General features: G+C 44.0%; 2 protein-coding genes across 3 annotated transcripts; both read right to left on the bottom strand.

Moving 5' to 3' along the window:
• Positions 1–192: 192 nt before the first annotated feature.
• NSUN4 (NOP2/Sun RNA methyltransferase 4) lies at positions 193–22,071 on the bottom strand. 2 transcript variants are annotated; one of them, XM_016199290.2, is made up of 6 exons: positions 21,958–22,071; positions 17,813–18,156; positions 12,183–12,337; positions 9,563–9,723; positions 2,312–2,436; positions 193–1,721 (listed from the first exon to the last, which is right to left on the bottom strand). In XM_016199290.2, the coding sequence occupies exons 1-6, from the start codon at positions 22,048–22,050 to the stop codon at positions 1,445–1,447; spliced, it is 1,155 nt and encodes a 384-aa protein (XP_016054776.1). In that variant the 5' UTR covers positions 22,051–22,071; the 3' UTR covers positions 193–1,444. The 2 variants fall into 2 exon arrangements, with proteins under 2 accessions (XP_016054776.1, XP_016054777.1); XM_016199291.2 differs by lacking the exon at positions 21,958–22,071 and adding an exon at positions 18,670–18,979.
• Positions 19,020–21,512, bottom strand: LOC107526735 (sperm head and tail associated protein-like). Its single transcript, XM_016199288.2, is given in 1 exon segment — positions 19,020–21,512. A coding segment is annotated over 1 exon segment (2,493 nt).
• Positions 22,072–23,601: the final 1,530 nt, after the last annotated feature.

Raw genomic sequence — 23,601 nt, 5'->3', positions numbered from 1 at the left:
CTCCCTTCCACTCTCTCTGAAAAAATAAAATAAAGTAAAACCTTTCTCAGCTGACACCTCTAATACCTAAATAAAGATTAGCAGGAAAGGAATAAAGAAAAAAGGAAGTGACAGAAGAGGAAAAGAAAGGATAAAGTGTGAAGAACTAAGAATACCAGTGTTCTAAAATTATGTGCCCTTTTCTGCACAAGGTCCAGTTTTTCAGGAAGAAAAAATTTAATAAAAAAAGCAATATCTACAAGTGACCACAAGCAATTTTTAATATCCCTGTCATTAAGTTTTGCTTTATTTGTGCTAAAGTTACAAAAACAACATAACTAGCATGCAAATAGTAAAATGATGTAATGTTGCTCCCAAAACACACTGTGTGAGGTGAGGCCCTATGATGCTGGAGGAAGAACTCTGAGTGATTTGAGGTGTGCCAAACAACTGGCACCAGAGCTCAGCCACAGACCAGGAACAAGGAAAAACAAAACAAAAGAAAAAAAGAACAGAATATAATAATACATTAGGAAATTCCTAGGTGCTCAAAAAGCAAAGGAGGAGCACTGCCATTCCCAAGGATGAGCATCATTATCCCCCACAATCCCAACTGCTACATCTCCAGCAGCCCCCTGGCTACCTGCCATACATGAGTTCAAGGAATACTTGCTAGAGGATTAAACAAAAGAAGAGACACACACAGGAGTTACACAGCCCTGTGGGAGAGCAGCTTCCCCAGCCACAATTGGGCAGCAGTGCTGTTGGCAGGAGGAGGAATAGCTGGAATTATTCAGTTCAGGAGAGCTTTCTCATTGTAAATAAGGAGACTGTATTGGCTTAACATTTTCAGTTATTTGTTTCTTATATTAGATCATAGGCCATATGGAAAAACTAAGGTAGACTTGTTTGGGCCCACCGACTGCTCAAGACTGATCATGCAAAACCACTTCAAGTGTAAGAGGGGCTCTGTAACCAGAAGCCTTTAACCAGACTGAGGTCCTGGGCATTGGGCACCTAGGAGCTAGTGCTCAGTAGCAGCAGCTGGTACAAGTAGAACTAACAGTACTTGGAGTAACATAAGGCCCCCAACCACAGCCTTAGCTCTATGGAGCTTCAACAGTTTTATTGGCTAAATGCTTCTTTCCAAGTTTACAGTTTAAAGTATGGGCCTGCTCACTGGCTCCTCCTCCTAAGCCCCCAATGGGACAGGAACCTTTAGTACAGGCTTAGAGATGGGAAGTGAGGGGTGGGATATAATAAGTGAGCTAGAAACCTGATGCTCCACAATTGGACAGCAGGATAGAAAAACTCCTACTTCCTGTTGCTAAAAACTATCTATAGAAAGACTTGAACAGGATGGAGACAGGACCCAGAGTGCATCTTTGCCAATTGTCTCAGTTTCTGGTGCCTCCATGGGAGTACACCCTTTGTCTTCACACAGGGCTCCAGGAACAGGGTGATGCTATGTCAGTCTACACATTTTGCAAAAGTACATAGGCCCAAAATTGGCCATGAGATTCGGGATTACCAGCTCCCCAACCTGGCAGGATAGGAAAAAAGAGAATGTGTCCATGAAAAGCTTTCGGAAGTGAGTTAGGTCTTCCACCTGAACTTCGATGTTATATTGATTGGCCAGGAGCTCGATAGTGCCTTGAACCACATACTCATTCTGTAAGTGTGAGAGTGAGCAGGTGGAATAGACAACGTGGCCTCCTGGTTTGGTGGCAAGGAGTCCAGCCCTGAAATCAGAAAAAGACAAAACAGTAACTAGTGAGCTTCCCAGAATTAAGAGGGCAACAGGAGCTGGAAGCATGGATAGAAGTGTCTACTATGGGATAGATAGCTATGTTAGACAGCCTCTGCAGTCTCTCCCAAAATGAAAACTCATTCTCAAGGCAAACAGCAACCCAAACTTACACCATGGGCTCTCCTCTAGAAACATTCTTGCAATGATCCCCTGAGCTCTGGCTCTAGTTATGAACCAAACTCTGATGCTGGATGGATTGAGTCCTTACCCCAGCCCTACAGAATCTTGACCCCAGCAACTATTTTTCAAACTTGAGCTACTTATTGGTACTGGGACTAGCATGGAGGTAAGTGAACGTAAGTGAAGCTGTGCAGCCCACCCTGCTATGCATGTCCTACCACATAGAGTTTTTATGTTCTCGAGAAGGACCATCCCATGATGTTCGTATCCTCAAGGCAGGTCCTCAGTCAGAAGACCCTTCTATTGGTGATGGTCTTGGCAAAAGCTTCCAGTCCCCCAGGTGACCAGACACCCAGAGCACTCTGGCACAAAGTTTTGAGTTTTTGTAAATCTATCACTCACGCAAGAAGCTGCACCTGCAGCATAGGTAACATCTGCCGCTCCTTCTTTCTCGACCGCTGAAAAATGTTGTTCTCCTCCTCATGAAGGGAGTGGCGATCTGTGGTGCAGGGCACATCCACCAGCACCTGCCCAGAAGGATTAAAGGGTAAAGTATTAGAGCTCCTTAAGGCCAGGGCTGTTTTAGGCCCCTAATTTGGAGGTTTTGCAGAGAGCTCCCTCTGCCCATGCTTCCATTGCAGAGTACCTAACAAAGCTTCTCATTTGAAACTGGTAGACGACTGTGAAATAATGAGTGGGAAAACAGTATGTTTAGGTATACTCAATGGCTGGTGAAAAAAATAAAACCAACACACAAATAGCTATTATTAAATAACTGATATCAACCTACGAGAAATCTTTAGTGTTTCAGAGCTCTGTCCCTGATTTGGTCCGTAGCTATTTGAATAAAAACATCCAATTTACAGATCATATAATGCCCAGAAGGTAGCTAATAGACTCAATAACAGGATCAGGATTTAAAATACCTTATGTTACCCTGGTCAGGTAGCTCAGTTGGTTAGAGTGTCGTCCCAATATGCCAAGGTTGAGAGTTTGATCCCCAGTCAGGGCACACACAAGAATCAGCCAATGAATGCATAAATAAGTGGAAAAACAAATCCATATTTCTCTCTCCCTCTCTCCCCCTCCTACTCTCTCTCTAAAATCAATCACATTTTTAAAATACCTTTTTAAAAAAATTTATCTTTATTGTTGAAAGTATTACAGATGTTCCCTATTTTTCCCCATTGACTCCCTCCACCCGATACCCACCAAAAATAAAATATCTTATGCTAAAACAATGTCATGTCATATCCAATATGAAAAGTATTAAAGTGAGAAATGTAAAGTCATTCATTTACTAAGAGCCTACTCTGTGCTAGGCACTAAAAACAAAAACAACAAAAAAATCTTTTTTTAAAAAAATACCCCAGGATATTTTTTCCATTGCTTTTCAGAGACAGTCGAAAGGAGAGAGAGAGAGAGAAACATTGATGTGAGAGAGACACACTGATTGGTTGCCTCTGGCATGGGCCCCGACCAGGGCCAGGGATTAAGCCTGCAACTGAGGTAGTGCCCTTGGCTGGAATCAACCCAGATTCCTTCAGTCCACAGGCTGACACTCTAACCACTGAGCAAAACCAGCGAGGGCCAAAAAAACCTGTTTTTAATTGTCCTATATTTATATTTCAAAAAAGTAAAATCATCTGGGAAAAGATCTGTTCGTTTTTAGTTAAACAGAAACTCCAAGTAAATTAATAATGACCCATTGTTCAATATTCTGATGTATTCATAGGCTGTATGAATTGACATAGTACATACAGAGTAGAGAAATAATGATTACCTTGTATTCTGGTCAGGTCCCATATCTCAAGAACTGTGATGGGGCTGGCCTTCACAGGAAAAAGAAACATCAAATGGGGATGCCCAGAGAAGGGCCACTGGGATGTTTAGAAAACACATCACAGAAGTAAGTAATACTTCTGTTTCCAGCAATGCAGTGAACTAGATGTCCTGAGAACCCTTGTAATACAAAATACCTAAAGATTGGATAAAATAAATCTTAAAAATACTTTTAACACATAGTTCATAGAAAATTAGAGAAATTCTCAAAAGCCAAAGAAAAAGCAGGAGCACAACCCCGGTAAGGTGGCTTCGTTGGTTGGAGTGTCATCTCGTACACCAAAAAGGTTTCTGGTTTGATTTCTGGTTGGGGCGCACACCAAGGTTGCAGTTTTGATCCCGGGTCGGGGTGTGTATAGGAGGCAACCGATTGATGTTTTTCTTTCTCTCCCTTCCCCCCTCTCTAAAATCAATAAACATAGCCTCAGGTGAAGACTAAAAATAAAAGCAGGAGCACAAATCTAGGAAGGCATGCTGGAGCTGACGCCAATGGCTTCTATCTTTTACCAAATCCCCAGTAACCCACACACACACCCCCAAAAAAAGACAGAAAATAGGGCCCATCTGAGGTAGGAAATTGGAATGGAAATCCATAGCAAAGGCAAAATCATCAAAGGGCTACACTATCAAAGAATGAACTAGATAAAAAATCAGCCCATAATAGACAAGAGAACTCGTCTGTTTTGGCTTTAACTCTGAGCAAAAAGAAAAAAAGAATCTCTCTGAAAATTTGTAACCACTAAGGTAGAAGGTGCAAATTCATAATGCCTGCATGATCCAGACAACCACATATAAAGCAATTAATGGTCCTGGGTTGACAGATCCTCCAAACACCTGGAAAAAGCAAATGCAGGTCCCGTTCTGGAGGAATGCAAATCCTCTAATTAACTAGGGCTCTATAATTAACTAGGCAATGATCATAAACTGATAATAAACAAAATCAGGTTTTCTCAATCCTAGTAAAGGCAGAATAGCTTGTTGCAAAACCAAGCTGGAACAACTGGAAATACTTAACAAAATGTTTAAAATATCTACCTGAAGTCATTAAAGACCTACTAAGGAAGCAAGAATTTGAGGGACTATAGGTAGGAATGTAGGCTGGCACAATCATTTGGAAAACTGTTTGATAGTATTGACTGAAGTTGAACATATACATAGTCTATGACCCAACAATTCAACAGAAATGGGTACATAAGTGCACTAAAAAAAATTTACAAGACTGTTCATAGCAATGCTGTTTGTAATTGCCCAAAACTGGAAATAACCCAATTGTCTATTATGAATAGAATGGACAAATAAATTGGTTTGTTTTGTCTTAAGCTTTGTGTGTTTTTTTCTTTTTTAATCCTCTCCTGAGGATATTTTTCCCATTGCTTTTTAAATTATATATGCATACTATGGGACATAATCCAGCAACGACAATGAACAAGCCACTGCTACAGGCAACAACATGGATGAAACTCACAAACATAATGTTGAGAGAAAAAACTCAGACAAGAGTACTTACTATATGATTACATTATATAAAGTTAAAAAATCTATGCTTTTCGAAGCCAGAATTGTGATTACCTCCAGAAGGGTAGAAAGGGGCATAAGGGTTTCTAGAATGTTGGTAATATAGTTCTTGAAAGGGTAGTAGTAAAACTGTATAAGTGTATTTCATAAAAGAATTTTTTTTTTTAATTGATTTCAGAAGGGAGTGGGAGAGAGAGAAACATCAATGATGAGAGAGTCATTGATCGGCTGCCTCCTGCATGCCCCCTACTGTGGATCAAGCCCAAAACCCAAGGATGTGCCCTGACCAAACCAAGATGTTGTTCATGGATTGACGCTCAACCACTGAGGCATGCCAGCTGGGCATAAAAGATAATTCTTAAGCAGTTACATTTATGATTTGATCACTTCTGTGTTAAACTCCAATAGGCAAGTTATTAGAAAATTATGGCAAGTAACAAAAATAACCACAAAACTTAAAAAGAAGCAAGCCTCCTTGAACAGAGTTTTAGCAGAAACTACAACCAATATAATTAAACCCCCAAACAGTTTTGATATTGAAATGATCTAATGTAGAACTAGAATATAAACCTTCCTAAATAGCAAAAGAAATGAAAACAAAAAGAGTAAAGAAAAGGGATCACATAGTGAAAGAAACAGTGAATAAAATAAACACAGTAAAATAATTTAGCAGAGCCTGGCCAGTGTGGCTCAGTTGGTTGAGCATTGTTCCCTGCACCAAGAGGTCGCTGGTTCAATTCCTGGTCAGGGTACACGCCAGGGTTTGGAGCTCTATCCCCAGTACGGGGTGTTCAGGAGGCAGCTGATCAATGTATCTCATTGATGTTTCTATCTCTCTCTTCCTCTCAAATCAATAAAAACATATATTGAAAATAAATAAAGTAATTTGACAGAGCTGAGACAAATTTATTAGTGACATCAACTGTTTTAAAGTAATAAAATTCACATGTTCATTTACAAAGCAAAATACAATTCTATACAGTATAGAAGAGACACACCTAAAAGGAAGTGATTCAACAAGGCTAAATATAAAGGGATGGGCAAAGGTATAACTGCAATGCATATAAAAAGAAAACTGTGAATCTGCACACAACTATTTGTTCAACAAATAACAAAGACATCTTCAGATATTAAAACTGTTTTCAAATGTCCTGCACGAGCCCCAACTGGGGCTGGGGATGGAGCCTGCAACTGAGGTACATGCCCTTGGCCGGAACTGAATCGGAAACCCTTTAGTTCACAGGCTGATGCTCTAACCACTGAGTCAAACTGACTAGGGCTCATTATTTTTATTTTTACTTTTTATTTTTAAAATATGTTTTTATTGATTTTGAAAAGAGGAAGGGAGAGGGAGAGAGAAATAGAAACATCAATGATGAGAGTCATTGATTGGCTGCCTCCTCCATGTCCCCTACTGGGGACTGAGCCCACAACCTGGGCATGTGTCCTGACCGGGAATCGAACCGTGACCTCCTGGTTTATAGGTTGACACTCAACCACTGAGCCATGCCGGGTAGGCTCATCATTTTTATTATTTCCATTCATTGATCCTAGCTATGCCTTCTGGAACAATAAAGAATGAGCTGCCTTTCCCTTCTGGCCTGTACAGTTTCTGATGAGAAATCAACTGACAGGCTTATGGGAGCTCCTTGTAAGTAACAGATTGCTTTTCTCTAGCTGCCTTTAAGATTCTGTCTTGAATTTTTTGCATTTTAATTATGATGTGTCTGGGCGTGGGCCTCTTTAGGTTCTTCTTGCTTGGAACTTTCTGTGTGTACTGAACTTGTGTGACTTTTTCCTTCAGCAGGTTAGGGAAGTTTTCTGCCATTATTTCTTCAAACAGGTTCTCTAACCCTTGCTTACTTTCTACATCTTCTGGCAGTCCTATAATGTGAATATTGTTGTTTCATGTACCACAGCTCTCTCAAACTATTCTCCTGTTTTTAATTGTTTTTTCTTTTTGGTTCTCTGATTTTCTACCCTGTCTCTAATTCACTGATCTGATCCTCAGCTTCCCCTAATCTGTTGTTTATTCCTTCCAATGTTTGTTTGGGGGTTTTTATTTCTACTATGTCATTGTTAATTTCCTTCATAGTTTCCATTTCTTTTCTCATGCTGTTGAGCATCCTTATGATAAGTATTCTGAACGCTATATCTGATAGTTTGCTTATCTCCATTTCATTTAGCTCTTCTTCTAGAGGATTTTTTTGTTCTTTCATTTGGGGCTTTTTTGTCTCATCATTTTGGCTGCCTGTTTGGATTTGTTTCTATTAGGTAGATGTGCTAGGAATCCCAGTTTTTTGGATGGTCTCTGGTGCAGGCCAATGTCAGATGCTGTTTGTGACTGGTCTTTACTACCTTGTTTGAAGGGAGTCATAAGTCCACAGCTTGTGACTCCCTCTGCTGGGGCTGGGTGCGTTTGGAAAGGACTAAGATGGGCACCAAGGTCTGCTTTCCCAAGCCCTGGGTCCAGGAGCAAATCAGGCAAAGACACAAAGCACCCAGAGGTTGATTGTTATTCAGTCTCTTAATGAGCCTCAGGCTGTAGAAACTCCACAGGGTGGGGCAAGAGGTTTTCCAATGGATGGGACAATTGCTTCCCCCCTCAGGCAAAAGCTGCTTGGATTGTAAATGTCTGCCTGAGAAAATTTCCTCTGCCATATGGGGGAATGACTCAGCACAGGAATTCAGAGGGATGCCCTCTGAGCTCTATCCCCAGAGCCAGCACCCTTGGACTCTTCTCACACAGCTCTAGTCCACTCTGCCCTCCTTCCGCCAGTGGAGCTCAAGGTGAGTGGCTGCACGTGAAACTTTGTGCATTGGCCCTTTAAGAAGGTGCCTGCGTTCCCAGACATCTCTCCCTGGCAGACAGAAACCCTGCCTCTTTTCACAGTCAGATGTTATGTGGGCACGTTTCTCAGTTCTGGTGTTCTGGGCTAGAGTGCCCAACTTGGGGTTTAGACCCAGAGTTCTCAGTGGGAACACCCCACAGCTGAAATATCCCTCTGGAACTTCAGCTGCTGCCTGTGGGAGCCCAGCCAGCCCTCGTGCTTCCCCACTTCCTACCAGTCTCTAGGCAGTCTCCGTTTTACATCCTTGCTTATGAGGGTGCTCTCCAGATAGTCTTCAGTTGATTATTCAGGATGGTTTTTCTATATTTTAGTTGTAATTACAGCTTGGTCCTGGTAGAGTGTCAGTGTAGCTTCCACTCAATCTGCCGCCATCTTGGAGTCCCCCCATTCCTTTTTTTTAAATGTTTTTATTGATTTCAGAGAGAGGGAGGGAGAGGTAGAGAACTAGAAACATCAATGATGAAAGAGTCATTGATCAGCTGCCTCCTGCATGCCCCCCACTGAGAATTGAGCCCACAACCCGGCATGTGCCCGGACTGGGAATCAAACCATTATTTCCTGGTTCATGGGTTAATGCTCAACCACTGAACCACACCAGCCAGATGACCATTCCTTTTTTTTTTTTAAATACACACACATTTATATTTATATAAACACAAACAGTACGTTTTCAAGGATACAGAAGAAAATATAAACAATGGTCATCTGTAGGGAGAGGAGTAGATGGCTGTAAGACAGGAGTAAGAGGGAAATGTACTTTTCACTGGATACCCTTTTGTGCCTTCTGATTTTTGCACCATGTGCTGTATTAATACTCAAAAATAAAATGAGCTTATTCATACTTAAAAAACATTTTTTTTAAATCCTCACCTGAGGATGTGTTTTTATTGATTTCAGAGAGAGAGGAAGGGGGAGGGAGGGAGGGGGAGGGGGAGAGAGAGAGAGAGAGAAAACATCGATGTGAGAGAGAAACATCAATCTCATTGATCAGTTGCCTCTCGTATGCAACCTGACCGGGGATCAAACCTGCAACACAGGCATGTGTCCTGGCCAGGAATCAAAGCAGCAACTCTTTTGGTGTATGGGATGATGCTCCAACCGAATGTGCCACCCAGCCAGGGCTCATACTTATTTTAATGAGGGTTTCTGAGCAACCAAGTGAGTTGAGAAATAAAATAAGCCTAATAATTTTTTTTACACTCAGTCAGATTTAAACTCTTTTTTGCTGCTGTCTCTAATGAAGATAGTAGTAGCCAGTCATCTAAGCTGAACTGACAATTCTTCAGATGACTGTTTTCTCCAAATCCCCATGGAGAGCTGACCAGGTCCAGAAACAGCCCTACATGCCCAAACATGTAGGGCTCAATCCTACTGCCCAGAGCCTGTAGTCAGGATGAGGAGGTCAGATTTAGCTGGCTGATGTCCCAGGTCAGGAATCACTCACCCGGTCATAGGTGTCCCCCTCCAGTTCTCCCCACTTCCTGCCATCCCATGAGGTGACTCGAACTCGACTCTTATCCCTAATATCTTGTGGTACATAGCTGTGAAGGACCTTCTGAAGTCTGCCTGTTCGGGAAGTGGAGAGATCATTGGCAGCAAGATTGCCTGTGGGAATATAAATTTTAGGATTGTTTCTTTACTTCTGTAAAAAATGCCATTGGAATCTCAATAGGGATTGCACTGAATCTATAGATGGCTTTGGGTAGTACAGACATTTTATGCCTGTGGGAATTAAGAAACTTCAGAGGCCATGGCCCAACAAAACAGCCCACAAGCAACGGTGCTAAAGCCAACAATAAAACAGGTTGCAAAAAGAAAGAAGGCACCCAAGTCCCTGATGATTGTGGAGCCTCCATACCAGCCCTGGACTGTTTATATCCCTTCTCTCATGTAAGAGGGAAATGAACTTTTCTACTTTAATCCAGTTAGTTGAGTTTCCTATTGAATATGACGAAACTAAATCCTAATTGATTCACCATCTATCTTCCATTTTCCCTTTTGTAACAGACACAAGTTCAAGAAATATTTCACTTTGCTCTTGGTGCTACAATAAGAAAAAATATTACTGCAAGCTTGATGATCAACAGCAGTTGATACCTGGCCTCAGAGTCAAGGAGTGAAATAGAGGTGGGAAGTGTGGTCAGAACTAGAGAGTGAATGTATGGTAACAGAAGAAAACTAGACTTTGAGTGGTGAGCATACAATAGAGTATACAGATATAGAATTATAATGTACACCTAAAATTTATATGTTATTAACCAAGGTTATCTCAATAAATTTCATTTTTGACAAAAGAAATAAAAAGAACTAGAGAGTGCATACCTTATCTAGTGGGAGTGGTCACTACTATAAAACAATTTAGTGTTCCCACAAAGAAATATGGTCCCAGTTTTTGAGGACATCAAGGAAGTAAAAATTGGATTCTCTGTTCAAGGGAATTTGCAGTTGAATATGACATGAACTGAGAACAGAAAAGCTGGGTCCTGTTCTCACTCTACCTTCAACTTATGTAAAAGGTTTAAATGATTTAATCTTTCCATGGCTCAATTTCCCCTTCCATAAAAATATGAGGGCTGGACTAGGTAAACTCTAAGCTCCCTTCAGGCACTGCAATTCCTGTCTCTCTGGGATCAAGGAATCACTGGGATGAGGGTGAGTTGCTGGTAATTCAGCACACCTTAGAAGAGCAGCTCTTAAGTATGTCTCCTTGGCCCTTCTAGCTCCTCTTAGTTCAAGTTCCTCCTCTTCCAAGTAACCCTACTTATATCATCCCTCTTCTGCTGGATTCCCACATCATTCAGTAAGATCAGCACAGCTCAGCACCCAGGCTGGGCTCTCTTGCATTGTATGGTAACAGAAGATATTGTGCCATATCAATATCTTTTCTCCTTTCCCTCTGGACTTCCAGAAGACTGAGATCAAATGTGGTACCTCTCGGGTGGTAAAGGCCTGCAGCGGGGCAGGATCGGGTGGAGGGGGGCAATGGTGGGGAGGGAAAGGGGGAGACATCTGCAGCACTCTTAACAATAAAGAGTTAAATTTTTAAAAAGAAAGTAATTTAATTCAGGGGGGAAAAATGTGGTACCTCTCTAGAATTATCCATGGGGCCTGCCATGAGGCTGGAAGCTAACTCAAAGTTGTCTGATGAGAACTAGAAAAGAAGGGTCCAGGCCCAACCAAAAGGATAGGACATATTGCAAGAGAAGCCTGTCTGAGGGCCAGGATGAGTGTGAAAATCATCGCCCCCTTGTGGACATCTGTTAGGTCCTCACCGAGAAAACACTGCCTATTTTAAGGCAGGACGTAGGCCAGTGGATGGCTGAAGTGAACACTTAAAGTGCACAAGGCCCAGGATAGGTTATACTACTGAAATGATATGACTTGGGCCTGTCCCCAAGGAAGAGGGAGAAGATGCATACCCAGGAAAGCTCTAATGCAAGGCTAATAATGTGCTAACAGTTAGTTGCAAGGGTCATGCCCATGATTGGGCGCAAAAGAGAGAGAAGCATCACTTCTCAGCTGGCCAGTAGAGGTCATGAGGAAAAACTTCCAGAGGTGGCACAGGTGAGCTGAGGCTTAAAAGTTAAAAGGATGTAGAGAGGCCAGCTGGGATCGGGTAGAGTATTCTAGAGAGAAAACAACAGGAACAAAGGGAGGGGGGCTAATTTGGGCAACAGAGTGTAGCAGGATATGACCTGCATATAAAGCCTAGGGAAGAATAACATAAAATTATAAAGGGTAGCTGCAGCCAGATCTTATACTTTAGCTGGCAGACTAAGGAAATGGAACTTAATCTTGGAGACAAAGGAAACAGGAATGAACGTATCATGTGGTAGACTGACCAGGGCACTACTTTAATCTGCTTTCAGAGACATTGCTCTGCTCAGCAATCTTCCTTGGAAAACTGACAGAGAAATAGAGGAAATAATCACCAACAGAAAATATACCAGCCAGCACTATCTCCTTGCTGACCTTAGGACCAGAGAGCCCATCATATTTAGTGTGTCCTTGACTGGGTGAGGTAGGGAGTCCTCCCTGCCCAAGACACCAGCCCTCTTACTTACGGCAACAGCCAGTCTGAAGCAATGCTAGTGTCTTTCCCCCAGGGGCTGCACATAAGTCAAGCACCGTGTCACCAGGCTGCAGGCCAAGGGCCAGGACAGGCAGCAAAGAGGCAGCATCCATCAGGTAGTAGTCCATGACACCCAGGCTGCAAAGCCTAGAAGAGAGAAGAGCACAGTATTGTCAAATTCCAAGTCAGAAGACCCACTGGGAGTCAAAGTCACCAGGTCCAGGTCCTCAGGGGCTACTGAGCTCTATTCAACAAAAACTCATTTCTCAAGTCCACACTCATTTATTTACTCACTCACCCATTCATCTACACAGCAGCCAGAGTAATCCTTTTAAAATACATATCAATCTACTCTAATGTAGCCCCAATAGCCATCTTGCTATTCCTTAATTAAGTCATGCCTGCTCCTGTCTCTCGGGCTTTTTTTGTTGCTGTACCTTCTGCCTGCAACACTCTTGCCCCAAATATCCCTCATTTGTTTCCTCACTTCTTCAGGTCTCTCCTCACAATTTACTTCATCAAAAGGCACTGGCATTCCCTGACCTATCTAAAAATAGAAGCCACCTACTCCAATCACCTTCTATCTCTCTATCTTGCATTATTTTTCTTTTTTCTTTAAAGCACTTATTATTCATTTTATACATATAGGGGTGCGTGTGTGTGTGTGTTTCCCCTCTATCTCTCCCTATTAGAACGAGGACAGGAATTTTGCCTGCTTTGTTCATCATAATATCCCCAACACCTGAAATAGTTCCTGGCATATAGTAGAAACCCAGTTTTATTGGGTTACATACTGAGATACAAAGTACTTTGTGGGTTCAGAGAAGAGTGCCATCAGTTGTGCTTGTCAGAGACCTGAGTTAGGCCAGATGAAGGAATAGGCCTTCATCGGGTAAAAAAGAAAATAAAGAAAAAAGGACAAAAGGAGACTGGACTTGGGGTGGCAAACACACACTACTATATACAGATTATGTATTATAGAACTTCACACCTGTAACCTATATAATTTTATTAACCAGTGTCACCCCAATAAATTCAAATAAAAATAATCATAATATTAAAAAAAGAAAAGAAGCATTCCAAGCAGAAGAAAAAAGAAGCAAAGGAACAGAAGCGTGCAAACTCATAGCTTCTTTCAGAAGCAGTGGTAATCTGGTAATCTGGTGTGGTAGAAATACAAGGTACATGAGATTAAGGTTGGGAAGAAGATAGAGGCCAGGTTGGAAAAGGTCTTAAACCCTTTGCTAAGGAGTTTGGACTATAACCGGTAGGCAGATACTAAAAGTTTAAGGAAAATTACGTGATCTGATCATCTAGATCAGGAGTGGGGAACATCTGGCCTGCAGGCCAAAATCATTTGGTCTGGCCCTTCCAAGGCAACCGCAGGTGAGACTGGAAATTCAATAAATCTAGGAGCCTTTTTCATAGCTAATTTTTAAGTTGATAATTTTGTATGGCCCATGAATGACGTTATAATATCCAAATGGCCCTTGGCAGAAAAAAGGTTCCTCAACCCTGATCTAAATAGTTTTAGAAAGCTAGGTGGGCTAGAAAGAATAAATTAGAGATAGTAGTGAGAAGGCTGTTACAAGAGTCTAAATGACAGCCAACAAGGCATAAAGAGAGGCAGTAATGGTGTGGGGAGAGAGAGGGGGGCAACAGACAACAACCTAATGGTCACAGAAGGATGCCTTACTCCTAGGCCAGTGGTCATAAGGACAACTGGTGGTACAGCCATTCCCCATTCCCCTGCCTGAGACACAGCTCGGCATGGAAGGCCACTGGGGACAGACTCAAGGAGACAGAAACCTGGTCCTTGTTGCCCTGCCCTGACAGGAAGGCTCTGGGAGAAAGATATGACAAGACATAAGGCATACATAGCACCACTGAGAGTCAGCTACAAGAGCTACAATCCCCAGTCATGAAACTGTGACACCTCCCGCATTCAGAAATGGGCTCAGGCTATGATGGGATATATATATTTTTTTTAAATCCTCATCTGAGGATATTTTTTCCATTGCTTTTCAGAGAGAGTGGAAAAAAGAGGGGGGGGGGAGAAAGAGAGAGAGAGAGAAACATCGATGGGAGAGAGACACATTAATTGGTTGCCTCCTGCACGCACTCCGACTGGGACCAGGGACTGAGCCTGCAACCGAGGTATGTGCCCTTGGCTGGAATCAAACTCGGACCCTTCAGTCCATGAGTGGGTGCTCTAACCACTCAACCAAACCAGCTAGGGCTATGATCGGACATTTTCAAAGTCAAATCATGCTTGGCCTGTCTGTGAAACTGTGTGCCTCATGCATCACAAAGGAGAATGAGAAGAAAATGGAGATATCTGAGAAAAGCATAGAATTGCCATCACACCAGCACTGGCCCACAAAACCCATTCTCCTCAAGTTCCTTCCTTTGGAAGCATCACTCCTTAACCTTTTTTATGTTCACAGACAGTTCTAAGAACCTGCTAAAAGCTACAGTGGCTTTTCCAAAAAAAAGCACAACTTTTCAGACAATTTCAGGAGGTTCCTGGGCTCCCTGAATACATCCTTGAACTCCTGAGAGGTTAAGATCTCCTTGATTTACAGGGAGCCTATCAAGACAAGGAAAATAAATCCCAAGCATATAAGGGTTGCTTCCCTAACTACTCTCAAGGTGTCCTCCCTGAGTAGCAGCCAAGTGCCTCAGACAACTTAGGAAATTACATAGTTCTTATTCACTCCATGGTTCTGCCTAAAGTCAATGCTTCCAAATTGGTCTCCAAACCTGCTCCAATCTATCCCCCCATCTCCACAGTGATTAAAATAATCTTCCTGAAGTATAGCTTTGATGAGAATAATGTCAAAAGTAAGATACTGTATTTATGAGTGCTATATTGAAGGTATTATACTAGGTGTTTAACGTGCACCATTTCACTTAATCCTCACCACAACCCTATGAGGCAGGAGAACCCGAACTCCAGGGCCAGTCTGACCGGATCTCAGATCCAACCTGATGGCTCATTAGTTGTGTGACCTTCAGCAAAGTACTCAACTTCTCTGTGCCTCAGTATCCTCATCTGTAAAAACAGTCCTCACCAGATAAAATTATTGTAAGGGGTAAAGAAATTAATATAAGTCAAATACTTAGAACAGTAGCTGACACAGTGAGCTATAGCTATCCAATACCACATATCTAATAAGTGATGAAGGCAGGGTCCAATCTCACTTTTTTGACTCCAAAGCCCATGCTTATAACCACTGTGTATTACTGCCTTTCCCTTACTCAGAAGCCCTTTCCAGTAGTTCTCTAAAACAGATCTCGGTAATTTAGAGCAGTATGAACTAAAGGGCACATGGTATGAAGCTACCCAGTCCTGGCAATTCCAGCTATTTTTAAGCAACCCTGGCCCACCAGAAAAAAAAAATCCACTTTCCCCAACCTACAAGCTCCTGGCATTCAAGATTCCCACATATGGTCTCCATATACTTTTCCAGCCTCATCTATTACTACTCTTAAGCATAAAGCCTTCCTTCAAGCCAGTTACTAGGACTATTACAAAAGCCTCCTAATTTATATCCCCATTTCTAGCCTTGCCCCTCTCCAATCTGTTTTCCACAAAGCAGCCAAATGATTCTTTTAAAATACATTTTTATTGATTTTTAGAGAGGAAGGGAGAGAGAAACATCGATGAGAGAGAAACATCACTGATCAGCTGCCTCCTGCATGCCACCCCCTACTGGAAATTGAGCCTGCACTCCGGGCATGTGCCCTGACTGAGAATCGAACTATGACCTCTTGGTTCCTGAGTTGATGCTCAACCACTGAGCCACACAGGCTGGGCCAAAATGATATTTTAAAAATTCAAATCTGGTCATATCATTCCCCAACTTAAAACCTTTCGAGATTCCCTCTTACCCTTAGAGAAAAAGTCCAAAATCCCATATGGTCTATAATACCTTTATGATCTGGTTCCTGTCTGCTTCTGTGGCCTCATATTTAGCTTCTTATCCCCATCCTACCCCCATGCCACCAGCTTTAATTCCCACTCAGTTTTCAGATCTTAGCTTAAATTTCACATCCTCAGAAAAGACTAGGTTATATCTCCTAATTATAACATCTTGCACTTTTCCTTTGTAGTACTTATCAAAATCATAAATAGGTGTGTTTTTTTGGTTTTTTTAAAATATATTCTTATTGATTTCAGAGAGAGGAAGGGAGAGGGAGAGAGAGATAGAAACATCAATGATGAGAGAGTCGTCATTAATCGGCTGCCTCCTGCATGCCCCCGACTGGGGATCGAGCCCGCAACCCAGGCATGTGCCCTGATCAGGAATCAAACCTCGGTCTCCTGGATCACAAGTTGATGCTCAACCACTGAGCCACGCCGGCTGGGCAAAATGATAAATAGATTTGTTTTGTTTTATTTCTTAGAATAAATATTTATTGATTTCAGAGAGAGGAAGGAAGAGGGAGAGAGAGAGAAACATCAGCGATGAGAGTCATTAACCAGCTGCCTCCTGCATGCCCCCGACTAGGGATTGAGTCCCCCACACCTGGCCGGGCAATATAAGTAGTTTTTTAATAGCTGTTTTTCTCACTAGACTGTAAGCTTCATGAGGGTTTGTGCATCCATAACCTAGGCACTTAAGAATGCCTGGCATTTGGTATACAATAAAAGTTTGTTGAATCAATCCTTCAAAGATCAATTCCACATTCTATAACTAATACTGATCTCTCCTTTTCTCAATTTATAAAGCACTATTTAGCATTTGATTACAGAGTCTTTTTTCATTCAACTTCATATACAACTGAGCATTGGATCAGAAAACCAGAAGTTTTCCTTTCTTTTTCCTGGTCTTATACTAACTCTGTGCCCCTAGGCAAGCCCCATTTCCCAGGCAAGTCCTTCTTCTTTGGTACCATGAGGTTACTTGTTCTACTCACTCTGATGGGTGGTTATGAGGGAAAAATGATAGTGGTTGTAAATAACACACATTTTACTGGACAGGGTACAGTAAATGCTCAAGTCAGAGGTGGTTGTTTTCTGTAGGAGGCAGCAGATCAGAGTAGTTCAAAGTCTAGGTTCTGATGTCAGACCACCTGAATCTAAATACTTGCGGTACCACTTACTATCTAAGGGACCTAAAGCAAATACGGACCTTAACTTCTCTGCACCTCAGTTTCCTCAAATGTAGAGGAACATTATTACCTCTGAGGGCTGTTAACAGAACAAAAGGAGATAACATACATATAGCACTTAGAGAAATGACTAACAGATATAAGCACTCAGCAAGCATTAGCAATATTATGATACCTATTAAAGAAGGCAAGAGCTGGGCCCAGCGGATGTGGCTCAGTGATTGAGAGCACTGACCTATAATCCAGGAGATTATGGTTTGATTCCAGGTCAGGGCACGTGTCCGGGTTGAGGGCTCGATCCCCAGCAGGAGGCATGCAGGAGGCAGTAGCTCAATGACTCTCTCTCCTCACTGATGTTTCTATCTCTCTCTCTCCCTCTCCCTTCCTCTCTCTAAAATCAATAAAAACATATTTTTTTAAAAAAAGGAAGGCAAGAGCTGGGTCTCTTCCTGTTTATTTCCAGTAGACACTCAGGACAGCCCCAGCCATGGCTCCAGATCCTACCTGGCAGGGGGGAAACGGCTGACATCCCCTCTGGTGAAAGTGAAGCATCGAAGGTTTGGACTGCAGGCCCAGGAAGCTGGGGATGGAACTGCCATTTGACCACTCTCAGGCCCCAGTTCCCCATGGGAGTGGGCTTTATTCACAAAATCCCTGGCATGCAGCTGCTCCAGTTCAGCACTCACATGATCGCAGGCAGCAAAGTTATTAACCAGTGCACCATACTTCTGCTCTGAGAGAAGACTGACCCGGATGGATGGCCAAAGATCCCCAAACTGCACTCCATAGGTCATGTCAAAATACTGCAAAGCCAGTCGAGTAGCAGGAAATTTGGGTTCTGTGGCAGCCTGAAAGGGAAAGAACAGGCTTGTTTTCCAGTCTTGCCTCTATCCCCTACTGCCCAATCCCACCAATATCTCAGATCTCTAGAGCTAATGTGGATCCAATTAGTGCCCACTCCTGCCTTTGGACCCTGCCTCTGCCTGCCAGAGAAGTGTGGAAGAGAAAGGTAGTGAGGAGCTGGTCTATCTCAGTGGTGTGAGAGAAAGGAAGTTCTAGTTCTCATAATAGCATGTGGGGGCCACCAAGAAAGGGGGCACTCCTTGAGAGTGAGAAGAACTTAACAGAATGGGAGCTCAGAAGAGGACCCTTGAGGAAAATCTACAGAAGACTGGAAGTAACTGTGGAGGCCTTGGGGGAAGCTTCAGGCTTAAAAACAAAAGACCCTTCCTCTCTGAACAGTCCTTCCATTTTCTAAAGCACTTTCATGTCTCCTAGCTTATGTGAGCACCACAACAGACAGTTCAGTGGGATACAAAAATATCAACCTTCCACATTTGATGGAGATGAGGGTAACTTACCTAAGGTCAGACAGTGGCAAAATCCATAACGCAATCACAGGGTGGAGGATCATTTTGGGAGTGTTTCCAGACCCCAAGAAAGTAGGCAAAGGAGAGCTCACAGAAACGTGAGGTATAAACCAAATGGGAACTTCTAGGATGACTGCTATGGGGGTAGCAGAGAGGGACATCAGTCAGCTTGAAGAGCATAAAAGTAGATTAAAAGGAAAATGAAGAGCTCAGCTGAGGAGTCCATCAGTTGGTCCTGATTGCCACAGCTGGATGCTTATTATGGCTGGCAGTCCTGTTCCTGTTTGTGAATTTTGCTTTGGACTGGATTTCTGGTTTTGTCAGAACTCTTGCTCTGGCTCTCATTTCTCATTATGGTGGCGATTTTTGCTCCGGCTCTTGCTGTGATGGGTGCTTTTGCTCTTTCCCTGCCTTTTGCCATGGTGGGAACTCTTGTTTTTGCTCAAACTTTTGCTATGAGGGGCACTCTTGCTCAGGCCCTGGCCTTTTGTATACTGGGGACTCTCACTCTGACCCTAAAATATGTCATGTTGAAGATTCTCACTCTGATATTCATTTATGTTTTGATGGGAGCCATTGCACTGGCCCTTATTTCTGTTTTGATCAGGACTCCTGAACTGGCTCTGACTTCTGCTAGGATGGAAACCCTTGTTTCTACTCCAGCATCTGCTAGAATGGTTGGGACTCTCACACCGGCTCCGACTTCTGCTTTGGTGGATATTCTTGTTCTGGCTGTCACTATTCTGGCATTCACTAGCAGTAACAGTCGAACTACAGCTGGGATTACTGCTACAGCTGGAATTCATGGATGAAGGCAATGGACAGCTGTAGGGTATCTGGCGGGGTTCTTTGCGAGAGCCTTGAGAAGCCACAGAATAGATGTGGAGGCCACAGGGCACAGTATTAGGGTAGCCCCGGGGTTGGGGGGCAATGGGTAAACTTCGAGAGTCAAAAGGTGTTCTTAAAGGAATAAAAGAATAGATGTGGGTAGAACATGCAGGTTCTGCAGGCTGACGAGGGGGTTTAGATGGACCCCTGGGAGTGCCATAGGTGCTACAAGGGGGCACCATGGGTCGATTATGACACTGAAGGGGACCAGTGGAACCAGATAGTGGGCAGGGATCAGGGGTGGGAGGAACCACAGAATATATATGGGTACAGCATGGGGCTCCTTGGGGGAGTCCATGGGAATGGCTCTGAACATAAATATTGGGTAAGGTAGGATCACAAGGAAGACAGAGGGGAAGGGAAGTGGGGTTAACAGTTTTGAGGGCTCGAGGGGCCAGAGTAGGTAAGACAGTCCCTTTGGGAAGTTTTTTGGGGCTGGAATTTGAACAAGTTGTGATGGGTGTCACCATACAAGGACCAGAGAGACCAGAAGGGCAGGAGGGAGGTGGAGTAGGGGTGCTGACCTTAGGGGGCTTGGGTTGGTCAGGAGGAGTATCCTGGGCAGAGTTGACTGGGGAGCAATGTCTGTGGGAAGCACATGGCTGTTTTAACTCTGGGGACTTGGTGGACTTCACTTGGGGGCAAACTGGGATAAGGAGAGGGGGTTCATTACAGCTTCTATGGGGAGTTGACTGAGGTGGAGATATAAACTGGTTGCCCAGGGGTGAAGGTAAAGAGAAGGCAGAATTAGGACAGTGAGAGGACAGGGGAAGAGGTGGTTCCTGGGAAGAGGAAGAACAAGAAATTGGGGTGCCAGAAAAGAGGTAAGGGCTCCCACCAGTCTCCTGGGAGAAAACAGGCTCAAAGCAAGTCTTCCTGGGAGCCGGGGACTGGGGTGAGCAAGAAGAATCAATAATTCTAGGGGGTAAACAGATGACACGATAAGGGCTCCCAGGGGCAGATATGTGGGTCTCTGAGAAAGGATGGGAATAGTGACATAAGCCCTCCTGAGGTGAGCTAGGACAGCCAGGTGCATTTGCCTGAGAAGAAAATGGGGAGCCACAATAGCTGTTCCCAAGGGGTGGGTCAAGCTGTGATTTCGGTTCACAAGAGTCTGGAGGCTTAAGACAGCCAGTGGGTGGGGAAGATGCTGAAGGAAGGGGATCATTATAACTTTTCCCTGAGGACCAGGGAGGGTACAGAGGGGAGATCTGTGAGCCCTCCAAAACCCTGTGAGAAAGGGGTGGGGAAATTATAGGTTTATATTCCATGGGTCGGTGACCAAGGAGAGGTGATGTAATGGAGCCAGTTTCCAAAGGAACACGAATGCGGGGAAGGTAGGTCTCGGGGCTTATCAGGGCTGAAGGGTGTTGAACAGAGTAACAGAGGTAAGTGTTCTGGTCAATGTAAGGGCTTCTGGGACAGGGACAAGGTGTTCTCCTAAAGCTGCAATAAGGGCTCTGCGTAGGGAGAGGGGTTGACCCCTTAAGTCTGAACCGGGGCGAATCCGAGTGGATAGGCTCGCAGTATTGCCTTCCGAGGAGTGGAGAAGAGGGTTCAAAAGAACATCTCGCCAGGCTCAGGGGAGGTTGTGGGGGTGGGGAGGGAATCGGTTCGGGTAGGGAGTCGGGCCTGGCGGTTTTGGAAGAAGTTCCAGGACTACAGGTGAGGCCAGTGAAACGGTCTCTGGAGAACTGGGGACAACCCAGATGAGTCGAGTCGGTGCCCCTTTTGCCCGGGTTTGGGGAAGGGCCGGAGGTATGGGCAGGGTGACTGCTGTAACCTTTCCTGGGCGCCAGAGGCGGCTCGACAGCGAGGAAGGGGTTGAATCCTTTCCCGGAGGGCGGCGGAGGTCCAGAAAGAAAGGGGAGGTCGCTCTGGCCTTTTTCGCCTGGTGAGGGCGTCTGGGCTGGAAGTTCTACCGGGAAAGGAGTAGAAGAGGTCATGCGGGAGGGGGTTAGGGGAAGAGGTAGGGGAAGAAAGAGGGGGAGGGAGGGGGAAAGGGGGGAAGGAAAGTGGAATGGGTAGTGGGTGTCAAGGGGAAGACGACCAAGGGCTGGGAACAAGAGGCGGTGACGTGACTGGCAGAATGAGAACGCAGGTGATGACGTAACTTAGGCGGCGACAGAAGGCTGCAGACGTAACAAAACTTGTCAAGATTTGCGGCGAAATGAAAGAGCTGACAGAGGCGGCAACCAAACCGATGTGATAGGGAGGAGCTTAGTGACACCCCCTGAGGGGCGGGGAAAAGAAGCCAAAGGCTTCCAGAGGGGCGGGAGTAGCAAACCAAACTGAGCGAAGCGCGGAGTGGGAGGGCCGGAGAAGTTTCCCGAGGGGCGGCTGTCAGAGGCGGCTGTTACTGTTCCCTCCAGGCCTCCGGCTGGACCTTACCCATTTCTTCTTATGTCGTTGTCTCCGCAGGACCTTCGCGAAGTCCGCTCGCTTCAGCAGGTCCCGAACACCGCTCACTACCAGCGCAGCCATGTCGGCAGCGTGCGCCGCCGGGTCATTCCGACCGGAACAGCAACGCGAGACTCCTGGGTTCCCGGGGGCGGTGCGGAAAGGGGGAGGGGCTTACGGCTGGCTGTTCCCCGGGCTCCGTTTACCTTTACTTCTCAGGTGCAAACCCAGCCCCTCCAACGTTGAGGATGCTGGAGAAGAGCTACCATTCGCACGGAATGGGGGCTCCGCCTGGGTGCTTGGAACGCTGGGAGAGACTACGTAAAGGTCCCTACCCCACTGGAGGAATCAGGAGGATCGGGAGCTGGCAGATGAGTACCGAAAGTGTTAGCTAAGCAGAAAGGGGCACATACCTGGGTTTTCCTTTGCCTTCCGTTGCCTTGTCCTACTCGTTATGATTCACTGTTGAATCCAAGTAGTGGTAGTATAAACATCCTTGCCTAGTTCCCATTCTTAGGGAAAAATCAATCAATACTTCACATTATATTAGGTGTAGTGTTGTTTTTAAGAAGTTTCCTCCTATTTCTAGTTTGATGAGATTTTTTTAGCAGCAAAGCCTTTTTATGAGGTTTTTATTTTTTAAAAAAACATGTTTTTTATTGATTTCAGAGAGAGGAAGGGAAAGGGAGGGAGAGACACATCAATGATGAGAGTCATTGATCGGCCGCCTTCTGCACGCCCCCTACTGGGGACCAGCCTGAAATCCAGGGCATGTGCCCTGACCAAATGGAACCATGACGTCCTGGTTCATAGGGTGACCCTCAACCATTGAGCCATACCGACCTTGGCTGAGATTTTTTTTTTTAATCATGAATGGTTGTTGATTTTTTTCAAATGCTTTTTCTGCATCTATTGAGATGGTTGTATGGTTTTTCTTCTTTATTCTTTTAATATGATGAATTATACTGATTTTCAAACGATGAACCAACTTTGCATCCCTGAAAAAACACTAGTTTATGATGTATTATTATTTTAATACATTGTTGTATTCTTTCGTCTGTGTTCATGAGGGATATTGGGCTGCAATTTTCTCTTTTTGTAATGCCTTTGATTCTGATATCAGGGTAATGCAGGCCTCATAAAATTAGCTTGGGAAGTATCTGTTCATTTCTATTTTCTGAATTTTTATTCAATTGGTATTATTTCTTCCTTAAATTATTGATAGAGCCCTAGCTGGTTTTGCTCAGTGATTAGAGCATCAGACTGGGAACTGAAGGGTCCTGTGTTCAATTCTGGCCAAGGGCACGTACCTCGGTTGCAGGCTCAGCCCTGGTCAGGGTGTGCTGGAGGCAACCAACCCATGTGTCTCTCTCACATTGATGTTTCTCTCTCTCTCTCTCCCTTCTACTCTCTGAAAAGCAATGGGAAAAATATCCTCAGGTGAAGATTTAAAAAAATTGACAGAATTCAACAGTGAAGCCATCTGAGCCCTTAGAGTTGGTTGTGTCTTTTTTCTTGGGAATGCAGGGTGAGGAGAGGAAATGAAGGTTTTTTTCATAATGAATTAAATTTCTTTCCTTGGTACAGTGATTTTGCCACTCCTCTAGGGGATAGTTGGTAATATCTGGAGATACT

Source organism: Miniopterus natalensis, chromosome 9 (assembly GCF_054644295.1).
Source record: "Miniopterus natalensis isolate mMinNat1 chromosome 9, mMinNat1.hap1, whole genome shotgun sequence".
NCBI classification, from domain to species: Eukaryota; Metazoa; Chordata; class Mammalia; order Chiroptera; family Miniopteridae; genus Miniopterus; species Miniopterus natalensis.
Note: the sequence above shows the minus strand (reverse complement) of the source record. Positions and strands in the feature narration are given on the sequence as shown.

What these genes read in the sequence shown, in the direction of transcription:
- NSUN4 (XM_016199290.2), bottom strand. Translation starts at nt 22,050, where the DNA reads ATGGCTGCGCTGGTAGTGAGCGGTGTTCGGGACCTGCTGAAGCGAGCG. An exon ending in AGCCGTTTCCCCCCTGCCAG is followed by an intron (nt 12,338 to 17,812) that starts GTAGGATCTGGA and finishes TCTCTCTTCTAG; the next exon opens with GCTTTGCAGCCTGGGTGTCA. An exon ending in GCTTCAGACTGGCTGTTGCC is followed by an intron (nt 9,724 to 12,182) that starts GTAAGTAAGAGG and finishes ATATTCCCACAG; the next exon opens with GCAATCTTGCTGCCAATGAT.